This window comes from Schistocerca nitens, chromosome 6 (genome assembly GCF_023898315.1).
Source record: "Schistocerca nitens isolate TAMUIC-IGC-003100 chromosome 6, iqSchNite1.1, whole genome shotgun sequence".
Taxonomy (NCBI): domain Eukaryota; kingdom Metazoa; phylum Arthropoda; class Insecta; order Orthoptera; family Acrididae; genus Schistocerca; species Schistocerca nitens.
The window spans coordinates 405471325-405486434 of record NC_064619.1 but is presented as its reverse complement, the minus strand read 5'-3'; the positions used below and the strand labels follow the sequence as shown (position 1 = coordinate 405486434).

General features: G+C 37.9%; 1 protein-coding gene across 1 annotated transcript in view; it reads right to left on the bottom strand.

Moving 5' to 3' along the window:
* Window positions 1-15110, bottom strand: part of LOC126262648 (uncharacterized) — a 52720-nt gene that overhangs the window by 25481 nt on the left and 12129 nt on the right. Inside the window, exon 2 of the mRNA XM_049959412.1 lies at window positions 6399-6676. Within this exon, the coding sequence (XP_049815369.1) occupies window positions 6399-6676 (278 nt within the window). The remainder of the gene's footprint in view (window positions 1-6398; window positions 6677-15110) is intronic.

The window sequence follows — 15110 nt, the reverse complement described above, 5'->3', positions numbered from 1 at the left end:
TTGCTGTCTCTGACAGAATTACAATGTCATCGGCGAACCTCAAAGTATTTATTTCTTCTCCATGGATTTTAATATCAACTCCGAATTTTTCTTTTGTTTCCTTTACTACTTGCTCAATATACAGATTGAATAACATCGGGGAGAGGCTACAACCCTGTCTCACTCCCTTCCCAACCACTGCTTCCCTTTCATGTCCCTCGACTCTTACAACTGCCGTGTGGTTTCTGTACAAATTGTAAATAGCGTTTCGCTCCCTGTATTTTACCCCTGCCACCTTCAGAATTTGAAAGAGAGTATTCCAATTAACATTGTCAAAAGCTTTCTCTAAGTCTACATATGCTAGAAACGTAAGTTTGCCTTTCCTTAATCTATTTTCTAAGATAAGTCTTAGGGTCAGTATTGCCTCACGTGTTCCAACATTTCCACGGAATCCAAACTGATCTTCCCCGAGGTCAGCTTCTACCAGTTTTTCCATTCGTCTGTAAAGAATTCGCGTTAGTATTTTGCAGCCGTGACTTATTAAACTAATAGTTTGGTAATTTTCACATCGGTCAACACCTGCTTTCTTTGGGATTGGAACTATTATATTCTTCTTGAAGTCTGAGGGAATTTCACCTCATACATCTTGCTCACCAGATGGTAGAGTTTTGTCAGGACTGGCTCTCCCAAGGCTGTCAGTAGTTCCAATGGATTGTTGTCTACTCCCGGGGCCTTGTTTCGACTCAGGTCTTTCAGTGCTCTGTCAAATTTTTCACGCAGTATCGTACCTCCCATTTCATCTTCATCTGCATCCTCTTCCATTTCCATAATATTGTCCTCAAGTACATCGCCCTTGTATAGACCCTCTATATATTCCTTCCACCTTTCTGCTTTCCCTTCTTTGCTTAGAACTGGGTTTCCATCAAAGCTCTTGATATTCATGCAAGTGGTTCTCCTTTCTCCAAAGGTCTCTTTAATTTTCCTGTGGGCAGTATCTATCCTGCCCCTAGCAAAATAAGCCTCTACATCCCTACATTTGTCTTCTAGCCATCCCTGCTTAGCCATTTTGCACTTCCAGTCGATCTCATTTTTGAGACGTTTGTATTCCTTTTTGCCTGCTTCATTCACTGCATTTTTATATTTTCTCCTTTCATCAATTAAATTCAATATTTCTTCTGTTACCCAAGGATTTCTAATAGCCATCGTCTTTTTACCTACTTGATCCTCTGCTGCCTTCACTACTTCATCCCTCAGAGCTACTCATTCTTCTTCTACTGTATTTCTTTCCCCATTCCTGTCAATTGTTCCCTTATGCTCTCCCCGAAACTCTGTACAACCTCTGGTTAGTCAGTTTATCCAGGTCCCATCTCCTTAAATTCCCACCTTTTTGCAGTTTCTCCAGTTTTAATCTACAGTTCATAACCAATAGATTGTGGTCAAAGTCCACATCTGACCCTGGAAATTTCTTACAATTTAAAACCTGGTTCCTAAATCTCTGTCTTACCATTATATAATCTATCTGATACCTTCTAGTATATCCTGGATTCTTCCATGTACACAACCTTCTTTTATGATTCTTGAACCAAGTGTTAGCTATGATTAAGTTATGCTCTGTGCAAAATTCTACCAGACGGCTTCCTCTTTCATTTTTTACCCCCCATCCATATTCACCTACTATGTTTCCTTCTCTCCCTTTTCCTACTCTCCCTTTTCCTACTCTCGAATTCCAGTCACCCCTGACTATTAAATTTTCATCTCCCTTCAGTACCTGAATAATTTCTTTTATCTCATCATACATTTCTTCAATTTCTTCATCATGTGCAGAGCTAGTTGGCATATAAACTTTTACTAATGTGGTAGGCATGGGCTTCATGTCTATCTTGGCCACAATAATGCATTCACTATGCTGTTTGTAGTAGCTTACCCGCACTCCTATTTTTTTTTATTCATTATTAAACCTACTCCTGCATTACCCCTATTTGATTTTGTATTTATAATCCTGTATTCACCTGACCAAAAGTCTTGTTCCTCCTGCCACCGAACTTCGCTAATTCCCACTATAACCAACTTTAACCTATCGATTTCCATTTTTAAATTTTCTAACCTACCTGCACAATTAAGGGATCTGACATTCCAAGCTCCGATCCATAGAATGCCAGTTTTCTTTCTCCTGATAACGATGTCCTCTTGAGTAGTCCCCGCCTGGAGATCCGAATGGGGGACTATTTTACCTCCGGAATATTTTACCCAAGAGGGCGCCATCATCATTAAACCATACAGTAAAGCTGCATTCCCTTGGGAAAAATTACGGCTGTAGTTTCCCCTTGCTTTCAGCCGTTCGCAGTACCAGCACAGCAAGGCCGTTTTGGTTAGTGTTACAAGGCCAGATCAGTCAATCATCCAGACTGTTGCCCCTGCAACTACTGAAAAGGCTGCTGCCCCTCTTCAGGAACAACACGTTCTTTCTGGCCTCTCAACAGATACCCCTCCATTGTGGTTGCACCTACGGTACGGCCATCTGTATCGCTGAGGCACGCAAGCCTCCCCACCAACGGCAAGGTCCATGGTTCATGGTTTAATATTCATACAGCTGCTTCTCTTTTCTCCAAGGATTTCGTTAATTTTGCTACTGATGGCATCTCTCTCTCCCATGTCATGCTTGCTTCTACGACTTCCAATCCTGCTTATGTCTTTGGTATTTTTTTTGTCAACCTCATTTTTTAGATATATTTTCCTTCTGTCTTCTTCATTTGACGTATTTTTATACTTTTTCCTGTGGTCAAATTCAACATCTCCTATGTTATCCAAATATTAGTACTAGTCCTGTTCTTTTTACCTATCGATCATCTGCTGCTTTCTTCACTACTTCATCTGTTAAGCATACACATTCATCATCTGCCATGTTCAGTCAGTCATTATCTAATGCTCCCATTGAAACACACAACTACTTCTATTTCTTTCAACTTATCCAGGTCCCATCTCCTCAATTTCCTAACTTTGTGCAGTTTTTTCAATTTTAATCTGCTGTTTATAATCAATAAATTATGTTCAGAGTCCATAACTACTCCTGGAAAAGTCTTCCAGTTAAAATCTGGATTAAAATACTCCTTTTATACAATCAGTTCAGAACTTTCTAGTGTCCCCAGGTCTCTTCCACATATACAATCTTCTTTCATGATTCTTAAGGCAAGTGTTAGTGATTTCCCGTTGCCCATCACCATTAACTTTTTGTGTGCCATAACTATCTGAATAATTTCCTTTATATCATTATACATTCCTTCAATCTCTTATTCATTTGTGGAGGTAATTAGCATATAAACTTTTACTGCTCTGGTGCATGCTGCCTTCGTGTATTTTAGCTACAATAATTTGTTCACTAAGCTGTTCATCGTTATACCCTAATTCCTATTTTTTTAAAATTCATTATTACACCTATCCTGCATAGTCCTATTTCATTTTGTGTCGACAGCCCTGTACTGACCTGACCAGAAGCTCTGTTATGCTTATCAACACATTTCACAAATTTGCACTATAGTCAACTTCAACTATCTATTTTCCTTTTGAATCCTCTAACCTATCTAATTGATAAAGGGATCTAATATTTCAAGCTCCAACTTGAGGTTTGATAGTTTTGTTTTCCCTGGAGGTTATATTTTGGGTAATTCTTCTCCAGTGATCCGAATGGAGCACTATTTTACCTTCAGAATGTTTTACCTGAGAGGATGCCATCACTTAATCACACAGTAAAGCTGCATATCATTACGGAAGAAAAAGCGGAAAAATGGCTATAGTTTCCCCCTTGCTGACAGCTGTTCACAGTAACAGCACAGCAAGGGCATGTTGGCTAATGTTGCAGGGCCAGATCAGTTGATCAACCAGACTATTGCCCACCTGCAAATATGGATAAGAATGCTGCCCCTTTTCAGGAACCATGGTTAGTCTGGCCCCTCTGCATATACCTTTCTGTTGTGGTTATTTGTACTGTTGAGGCATGCAGACTATCTCATCTTGGCAAGATCACGGCTTGTGGGGAGACATTCTCTCTACACTTTGCATTACTGTTTTCAGTTAAGTGGATTCATGTTGCTCCTGTATGTTTTCTAATATTGTCCACCCACTTTCTTTTTAGTAATTGTCTTCTTTTACCACTCAAAAACCAGAAAAGGACTTAATATCCCCATCTACAATCCATTTGCCTGGCTCCATGTCCTGCCCCCTTCTGTTAATTTTCGTAGCCCAAATTAATATCTTACACTTCAGCCTGTTTGTTGTCCATCCATCCCTCACTCACTCAGCAACACACAGTTTCTCAATGGTTTTCAGATTGAAAATCCACACCATACTGGCATTTGTCAAACCTGACACTACACACAAATTGCAAACTTTCCGTTTCAAACCTATTGTAGCTTCAAAACTTTGCAGGACAGTTTTACTCCCGGGTTTGTTTCTTTCACTGCCCTAAAAACAAGGAACTTAACAATTTGTTGTATGCCTTCAATACTTCCGATTCATCTCTCAAACGAATCAAATGTTTAAAGAAAGTTCTGAATACTTTTAAAATACTCTTTGTTCTCAGTTACTGATGTAACATGATTCTACCCAACAATAAATATAACTGCACCTTCTCACATTCTCTCAAAGATATTTCTGAATAGTTGTATGGAGTTATCCACATTCTATACTGTTGCTACATAACACTCTCACTTCCTCTTTAATAGTTGCCTTGAAATATTTCAAATTTTCTCTCTAGCCCTCTCTGCACCTGCAACATCTTTTATTGCTTACATAAGTACCTTTGATAAATAACTGATGATTGGGTATAATCTATTTGTTAGTATGCTAAGGTCGTAATTTGGATCTAGTATTTCTTCATTTAATCATGTCTGGTAGTCTCTCTCTTTTTTCCAACTTTGTCTTCATTATTCCTCCACACAGTACGTGGCTATGGCCACTTCAAAGTCTCATGTGGTTTAGAATCATCATATCCTGTGCAATTCCCTTGTTGTTTGATAAAATAGTGAATTTCATTTTTTGTTCCACTTTGAATGTGTCAAGTACATTTTCTATTTATTTTCTTCAGGATGACTGCAGTCAAAACCCAATCTCACTGGCAAAAAAATTATTGCATTGTCCGTGTCATTTATACAGCCATACTGAAAAATCAAGTTTTAGTTTTTGCCCTACTTTTGAGTTAACACTCCCTCTCCCAGATTATAATTTCTGGTAGGATCTTCTGCCAGTTCATTGAGGTCTTTCGATCTCCTCCTCATAATGTGAGCCCATAGGTGCACAGACTAATTATTTCTGTAGGAAGAGATTTTCTTTATTTTTAAAACAAATGCTCCCACTCTGTCCAAGATTGCTACATATCTGTTTTTAAATTATTTCTTGATTACAATAAAGCCTAGTTCTGAAATTCCTACTTGCTCTGTTTCACCATAATAGCACACATTTCCCAATTTTAATTCAATTTGTTCTTTGATCGATATCTAATTATATACCATTTGATTTAAACTATAACATGTCTTTCTGTTTACTTATACACAAGTTACATTTGTTTATGTCAAGAGCCAATTTTACAACCAGCAACATGTGTCAATTCTCAGCAGGTTTTGTTCCACTTCACTAAAATCTTGTTGTTGAAATTTCCCTATTTACCACATACTTCCAAAGCTTTTAAGATCATTTTTACTTAATATACTTCCCTAACATATTTCTTTGGTACAGTTGCTGTAAGTCATTGAGGATAAGATAATCTTTATACTTCCTGGCAAAGATTTCATATACGTGTACAGCAAGCCACTACCAAGACCCTTAGCCTGATTCTGAGACAACTAAGAATGATGAACTAGATACTACAACTTCTCAAAATAAATAAGGGTGCCATGTTACAGTATATTCCCATAGCCATGCTTCTCTTTACTGGACGAGAACAAGTGACCAAAACACATCTGCTCTGCGAAAAATGTTTGTCAATCCGCATGTGGCAGTGAGTTCCACTGATTGAAGTTTGATCTGGGCTAGCTGACTGACATTGGAATTGGAATTAAATCACTTGGGTCAAACACTTAAAAAAAAAAACCAACATTAAAATTATTAATATCAACTTACTCCTATTCTTGAGTTATTATAATTCCTAAACATCTGATTATTTATTTTGATTGTGTCAGATACACAGATGATGCAAACCATTACAATGATATTAACAAGCACAGAACATATAATTAAATATGAAACTGCATGGTTTGTGAAATATTCCTTCGTTATTTCTGTTGTGTGATAAAATACAACCTGAATTTCAAAGGCAGTTCAAAACAACAGTGACAGACACTGTGTTTCATTACATTTGGTAAACCTGAAAGAACCTTTTGTGGCATCACGCACATACTGACAATAAAAATTTCAATTGTTCATTGTACCATGCAGCTAGGCACTTGCAGCAGGCTGGCCAAGCAGGACCCTGAGCTGCTCCACAAAGTGCCAACAACAACATTGGGCCTGCAAATCCACTCCAAGCACCAATAGCTGTCGCTACAGTGCCTGCTACAGCCAGAGATGCTGCCGCTGTAAGACGTGGTCCCATACGATCAGCAGTGGCACCACCGAGTGCCTGTGCCAAGGCATAAGGCAGTAGTAATGCAGTGTCTAGCAAGCCCAGACGAGATCTAGATAGCCCCAGTTCCTTGGCCATTCCAACCTGCAAATGGGTAGACAGCACCAATATTATCTCAGTTGCATTAATAAACCACATAATTTCACTCAACTCTGTCAGTGCATAATAAAAGATGACAATGACATTAAAAAGGAAACACTTCCTGGGGTTCTTCAAGTATTTGTTTGACCATAAACTGACTTTCAGCTACTTATGCACATGTGTGTTTTTGAGTTAAATTTGTAAAACAATTTACTGTTTAACTGCATACGATGATAATCACAAGCGTCTCTGGCCATTCTCAAGTGACGACTGAATGGTACAACCACAGGTAAAGTGACTTGCAACTTACACAGACATTACGGATACAGATGATTGATTAAATGGTGAGATACAGTGTGTTAATTTTTTAATTATGAAGAAATCACTAAGTTAATAAAAAGGAGCCATAAAGTAGAGTTTACTATTGTAATCTGACATTTGCACAACTTAAAGTTAATTTTACAGAATTTAGGAAGGAGGTAATATTTGCACTTTTAAGATATGGCTGGCATTGTGTGTCATATTTACTGATTTCAAACATTTCTATCTTTCTATTTCTGACAGTATGTAAAATATCAAAATGCACTTAATGTGGGTAGTTTTCCGTTAAAAGAAGTTCCAAAAAGATTGATTTCTGTATTTCCTAGGCTTCAAGTTCTCTCATGTTCTGATAAACTAATTGACATAGGCCTCTCTGACTGATGCACACACTTTTATACACTATTTGCTACAGGTTTCACTGTGTCTTTACTGCTGAATTCGCCGTAAAATGTATCCGTAACTGCAAGACTAACTTTTTTGCAACACTCTTTGAAATTCTGCTAAAATATGGGTTAATGCACCTGTTTTTGTAACTACTGACTGGCTAGTTTTGGTCAGAATTACATAAGTGGTAATTTTACACAGAAGTTTCACTACTATTGACAAGCACTTAACAGCAACAGCAGCGGCAGCAGCAGCAGCAGCAACAACAACAACAACAACCTAATTTATTAATAATAATTAAAAAAGATACAATTAAACCATTGGTATAGAGAGCTACATATAAAATCAATGGCCAAGCACAGAGAAAAAGTAGCCACTGGCCAGTCAGGCAGAGCTATGCAAATTAGGTTATCTGAATACAAAAGAACCTGGAGATTAGAACAGACATAAATCAATCTTTTCGGAATATCTTTCAACAAAAAATTACCCACACGCTTTAATTTGTGACTTTTACACAGTGATATGAAAATCAGAAAGATTACACTACCGGAAATCAATAAATATACTACACAGAATGCTATCTTAGTTTTAAACAACCAAGTACAATTCCATTTTTCACTCAGTTAAAAATGCTTCAGTCAATGAAAGTATCAGTTAACAATAGTTAATTCAACTTTACTTTTAATTTATTGTTAAAAATATCATTTAAGCATGATATAAAAAATAATATGCAATCTGGTGTCTTCCTGGAGTATTTCTAACTTGGAAAATTCTTGGATATTTGTCTGGATCATGTCATAAGTTCTGCTAGATATTTCAGCAAAAAAGCTCGTAGTGATCTTCAGGTGGTTCCTTATGGCTACTGCTCCGCTCTTGTCGATGTTCTATACATGTTGGCTGTTACCCCCTCCATATCTCTGCTCATGTTGCTATGTGTGCAGTCACAGCAGTAGGTAGCAGCAGTGGTGGTGGTGAAGGTAGTGGTGCCAGGTTGCAAACTGTGACATTCAGTGTCCACACTTTCATTGTCAGGTGTGGACAGCTGCAGATGTTACTCCTGTGCTCAAAATATAAACAAAAAATATATAAACTTCTTGATGAAGCAGTGCACAGGAAGACAGACTAAGATCTGTCAAGTTGCCTCTGGAGGAAAAACACTGAACATCTTTGCAGTACCTTCAATGTGAACACTGTTAATAAACTCTGACCATGAGCTGCTGCACCATCACAGCTGTATGAGCTGCCAAAAGTTCACAAAGGGGGCATTCCACAGTATCCCACAGTTAGAAATGTAGGAGCATGGCCATACACCTAACTGTTCTCCTGAGTCCATCTGTGGGGAAATGCAAACATCACATCTGCAATTCCATTCATTTTGTATATCTACAAAAACTTCACCTCACTGATAGTGACCTGTTGGTGAGTCGTCATGACCCTCTTCACCAGGGTACCACTAAAGGAATTCATGGAATTGATAAACAGGAAATTTGAGACCAACCTGATGAGGATCTTTGAGTTTGTGCTTACCTCAATTTACTTCCTATTCAATGGAAATTACAGCTACAGTTGGGTGGGACAGGATGGCACCCTCCCCCTTCTTGATGTCTTGGCGAAATGGAAACCATATAGCAAGCTGGGATACGCTGTGTATAGAAAACCTACACACTGACCAGTATCTACATGTTCCCAGTAATCACCACAACTCCCAGCCCAAAGGAATTTTATGCACACTTGTTCATAGCAATCCCAGCAGCAAGCAGAAAGGGCTTGTGTTTTGGCAGGTTGTACTTAGAGAACAGCAGGAGGAAACAGGAGCACAAATCACTAGCACACATCCTCTTTGTTACCAATATCTCCAGAAAAGTTGGCAGAATCTTGGAACATCACAATGTTACAAGCGTATTTCACCCATCCCCTAAGACGTTGATGCTACTAGATTTGGTAAAGAACAACCTAGGCCTTGGCAAACCAGCAGTCTACCAAATCCCATTAGTATGGCAAAGCATACATTTGGGAAACTGTGTGAATTGTATAAGAGAGGTGCCATGAACACCACACACAAGTATGTCAGATCGCCAAATCAGCAGTGGCCGACAATAGTACAAAAAATGACCATACTACAGACTACAACAATAGCAAGACACTTAGGCAATCTTCCTCCTCCTGGGATTGCGTGATAAAGAGGTAATTGAAAGAGTCTAATTAACAAAGGCAGTGGCCTACAGCTGATCCCAGTAAGTAACCTTGCAGTAAGCCTAGAAAAAGAAAACCATTCCCACATAGCAACACCAACCCTTGACAGCAGTACAGAGACAGGAGATTGCAGTTCACAGCCTGGCACCGCTACTTGTATCATAGCCCCACCCGCTGTAGCAGCTGCACAGATAGCAACATAAGCAGCAGGAGGAGGAGGCATAGCAGCCAATGTATGTAGGATGATGACAAGAAGTGAGGAGCAACAGTCATCAGGAACCACCAAAAGATGGTAATGAATCTGTCTGCCAAAATATTGTGGAGAAATAAAAATGTGACACGGTCAGGCATCTCATAATTCTACAAGTAGAGAAGTAATACTTTTCTTTGTAAATATCTTGTATCATCATTTTACAAGTTTTTGTATCGGTAAAGTATCAACTCATTTTATCTGTGATTGCATCATCCGATGGTGGCCTAAGAAGCTGAAAGCCAGTTTGTAATCAAATAAATAATATTTGCAGAACACCTGAACAGGGTTTATTTATTAGTGTGAATTACCCAACTGTTTTTCACAGCTAACATCAGTTGAAATAAGCCAGTAAAATTAAATGACTAATTATTCCCACTTCTTTTGACCTTTAGTATTAGTATTTTTATTTCATTAATGATTTTACTTATTTCTGTTGCATAAAAATATTTTTTCCATTCTCCATTAACCAAGTGATTTATCTCTGGAGACGCTCGATAAGAAATAATAAGACACAGCTAAACAAGAACAAAAGTTTATTATGACCACAATACAGAGATTTAATAACAAAGGAAAACTCTTCTCAATACAAAAATAAAATAACTTCTCCGACACTAACAGGCATATGCCTCAAATACACAATGAATAAATGTAGTGGGACATAAGGACTATGCCACTGATAATCCCTAACAACGGAGGTTGAGCATTGGGCATAGTTGACTAACAGGTACATCACAGGATATCGCTGGAAAGTCTTAGGTCCCACTATGGTGGCTTCTGATCGGGCACTGACTGATGGGCTGCTAAGAGCCAGCACACGAATTGGCCCAGATCTTTGGTGGAATGTACTGCTGACGTGTTGGCTCAAGCCGCCCCATCTAGCCAGGGCTGTGAGGAATTCATACCGATCCATTTCGCAAGCATTACACAGCAAAGGAAATAGGTTCCTGTCACAGAGCACATCAGGTGGAGCTTGTCCTGCCATCTGTCATGCTTGTTGTGATTGATACAGTCTGGGGATGTAATGCCTTGTTCATATACAAACCCTTCGTGCTTCTGTGGGAGGGCTTGCCAACCGTTTAGGCAAACATTGGGTACAAGGCACCAAGCATTTTTGTTTCTTTAACTGGAATGAGGTTACAATTTTTCTAGCCTATTTTCATACATGAAGCTCTTACTCTAAGTCACAAAATATCAGCAATACATCAAACTAGATCTAGGACTTTTGGGTGCAATAGAGTGATGACGAAAGTATGAAGTTTTAGTTGAAAAAGTTACCAATTCCAGACACAAAAATTTATAATGGAAATCCTGTATAAGTCATTAAATCATAAACCTAAAAAAAAAAAAAAAAAAAAAAAAAAAAAATTACTCTAGAACTGAAAAACCTATGGAAAAAGCCACTGACTGAGGTTGCATCTACAATTACTCGGCAAATATTTGTAAATAGAAAAGGAACATTCTTCTTCAACAGAAATAGGAGCATATTTTATTTCTAAATGGTCATGCACATTTTTTGCATTCTGGCATGGCATCTACAACTCTGTATACAACCTGAAGGTTATTACAGGTAGACACGGCAGCTTTTAATCGAGTACCACATCTAGTGATAAAGGGGAAATCTGATAAAGGAAGTCTTTCTATAAATTTACTTTTGTATTATGGAAAACCACTTATCAAGATTTACCAAACACGAGATACAAATTCATGTAAGTGTATGCATCTTAATACTTCACTATCTCTATAATATTGTGCATTATGCAGATAATGTGCGGTAAGGTACAGAACACGGACTTGAGATTTGGAAAGACAAGTAACATGTAAGGAAATTTATCTGTAAGCATACCTTATCATATTTCATTCCATCAAGCCACTATACAAACCATGCATTGTTAAAACTTCACATTGTGGTGGAACTGTTTATTTTTTCCAGGAGAAGGTCACAAAGAATCTGTTTCCCTTTTTCTTCACTAAAGTGTACCACTAAAATACTCAACATGTTTGTTCTGTACATCAGTGTTTCATATAGAATAAAATATACTGAATCATCAGAAACTACTTGCCCTACTTGAGATATCTTTTCTTCATGTAGAAGCTGGAGGTATTACTTTCTTAATGTAATCTCTTTGGTAATGGACTTTTCATTATACTTCAAAATACGATTTCATAATGGGACTGTTGGGGCTAGAAAGCAGAGTACCACATAGCAGAAATGCCACCACTGTGTCAAACATTTTTCTTACTTTTGGGATTGAAGATACCAGTGGTGTGTTACCACATTATTTACACTTTTTAGTTCCTTATTCTTGCCATGTTTTGTGCTTTCCAGAAGCTGCAGAATGCAATTTCGTATATGGTTTTCAGAAATTGTGACAGAGACATTACAAATAATACCTTACACCCTGAGAATAATCACTACTACTGAACAACGTCACACATTCTGTCATCACCCACTTTGGATTCCGACAGCTTTAATGAAGACAAAAGAGCAAAATTAAACAAGCAGAACATCATCATAAGTTGCATTGGCAACACTCTTCACTGTATGCGACGTACTGAAACCCAAAATGCTTCTGCATATGGCACGGTCACCCTACGAACAGCACGGTGACCCTTGTTAGCAATTACTTGAGTAATTTCACCTTCCATGAATTTTCACAGACAATTCAAGTAAAACAGGAACAACTTTTGTTGTTACATTAGCCTTTTGCGATTGATTTACTCAGTTGTTAAAAGCACTTCATCAATTTTCTCTTACATATTTTATTTGGGATTTTTTAAAAATTTTTGTTTGTTATTCATGACAAGATATAGTATCTTGTATTACTAAACTACAATTCTTTCTTCACTATATACAAAGTGTCAAAACATTTCTGTTCAGAGTATTATGGTACTGCTTTTACTTCTGTTTGTAACTTTACGCGTATTTAGGCAAGCTAATCAGCTGCCTAGAATTAGTACAAGGTGAGATGATTATTTTTTTTTTTTAAGCTGTGCGGCCCCACGGCCAATGAACAATGCGGCCGGACTGGCCACCACAGCTGCTCCAGGTGAGTGCATGCATTAACAAAGGACCGGATGTGGGGAAAATCCCTAAGCTGGGAATGTGGACAGCTGTTACTCGCATGGCCTTTGTGCAGGAGATGCTCCGAGAAGTGGCAGTATCTCGGACAATCTTAAAAATGGTTAGGTTACTGCTCTCTCAATCTGACGATAACTAACTCACATCAAATATTAATGTAAATCTGAATACATTTACGATCTCAGAAAAGTGAGGCACATCCAAAGACAGAACAGTATTTCAATATCTTTAAAACTAAAGAAGTTTATATTTCACGGCGAATATAAATTTTCACAATGAACCTGTGAATTAACAACTTCTAATCGCTTCAAGCAATTTCAACGTAATGATATCTCAGATGGCAGCATTGTGCTATAGCTATCGTCCCTGAAAGCTGTGTGTCTGTATCTATTTTATTTATTGACTTATAACATCTTTTATATGCTTTCATTATGCAAATGTTACTCAGAACATCCTATTCTCCACATTTACAGAGCAAATGAATACAGCCTCAGTGCCTTATATTTTGTCGTACTTGTGTATTTATTTACTGCACCTTTAGTATTTAGCCAGTCACTTTACTTAAATATTGAGTGCAAGTGCTAATAAAAAACTGTGCTAATTTAAAACTGGTCAATCGCATGTGTTAGCGGACATCACAACTGAAAAGAGAACCAAAAGATGCTTCTGTTAAGAAGATGTAAATAATTGTTTAAATACTATTTAGCAATAATCAGGTCATTTACCATGAGTATACTTGCACAAGAATACTGCCATATTTATTTATGGACAAAATTTTAATATAGTTATTGTATTACTATAATTTGTAATTATTGTACATTATCTGGATATGTATAACATTTCTTTATTTAAATATTATTATAACACGTAAGTTTAGTCCATGATGTGGTCAACTTTAATCACACCATGTCTGTAGAGATTGAGAAATATGTATTTTTTTATGGGAATGGCCTTCTGCCAAAGAGTTTGACAGCGGCAGAACAGTGCTAAGAGTCAAGTGAAGACTGGGACTTCTTGAGTGAAGAGCTCTAGGGAGCGATCCTGGACACACTGTATCGAGTGCTTGAAGAAAGCAGATTGCCTATGGTAATGTGCATGATTCACCGATGTAGGTGATGGATTCTGAGCGGGAATGGCTGCTACAATACTCTCTAACTTTTGAAGGGACTAACTCATGAGAGATCTGAATGTGCACCAGGAACTGAGAACAGATTGAGTATGGGTTACTATTCTTTCTATCGCTTATGTGAATCATCATGTTGAACTCTGAAGTGTTCTGAGCTGATGAATATTTCGTATACTGTGATCATGAAATGGACTTAGTTTTTGCAAATCTTTGATGACTATTTAGTTCGAGTATTTTGCTACCATCCTTGTAACACACTCAACATAACTTGACTGCATTTGATAAGGGTATTTTCTGTCTGTATTTTAACTGATTATTGTAGGACCATTCCCCATTTATTTGAGATGTCCTTTCATGAATGAACATTATTCATCATAATTCTTTGTCATCTACATCAATTATAGACATTAGAATAGAACATTTTATTAAATTATTCATTTAACTTTTATTTTATATTTCTGTGTATTATATTAATTCACAATTGTAGCCAGTGCGTAGACTAATTGCCTGCAGGATCATAGGTACAGTTTATCATCTGCAGCAAATTAGTTGAGGAGCATGAAAGCAAATGTGTGCAGCTCTACCCTACGACTACAGTGAGCAATTCTTTTTAAATAGAGGCATGCACAGCCCAAGTATCTAAGTTGCAAGTAATATTAGGCAAAGTCCAAACTGGTTTGCTTGTATGGGACGCTGTTTGAAGAGCAGCTACACTCAGCAGTTAATGTTAAGTACTGTTGCAATTGGGAGCTCATCCGGGATATGAATCTAATCCATTTTGAAGAGTAATTGTAACGCTAACACTTTAAAGTATTCTGTGAGCCAGGTCCACAATAAACTGCATGATAGGCAGTTTGTGTGAAGGCTCCAAGCATAAGATACTGCAGCAGTTATGTGTGTGATGATTCGTAGCCAAAGTTAGGCATGGGAAAGTTAGCTGTGAAACTTCAAGAAAAAAGAAGGAGGCTATGCAGAGGCAAGCTGAGTTCGAGTTTACAGCGACCAGCAGCAGCGGAGACTTCAATGGCATGTGAGTGGCTACTGAGCGGCCATGGCAACGTGGGCCACTGGCAGCGAAGTC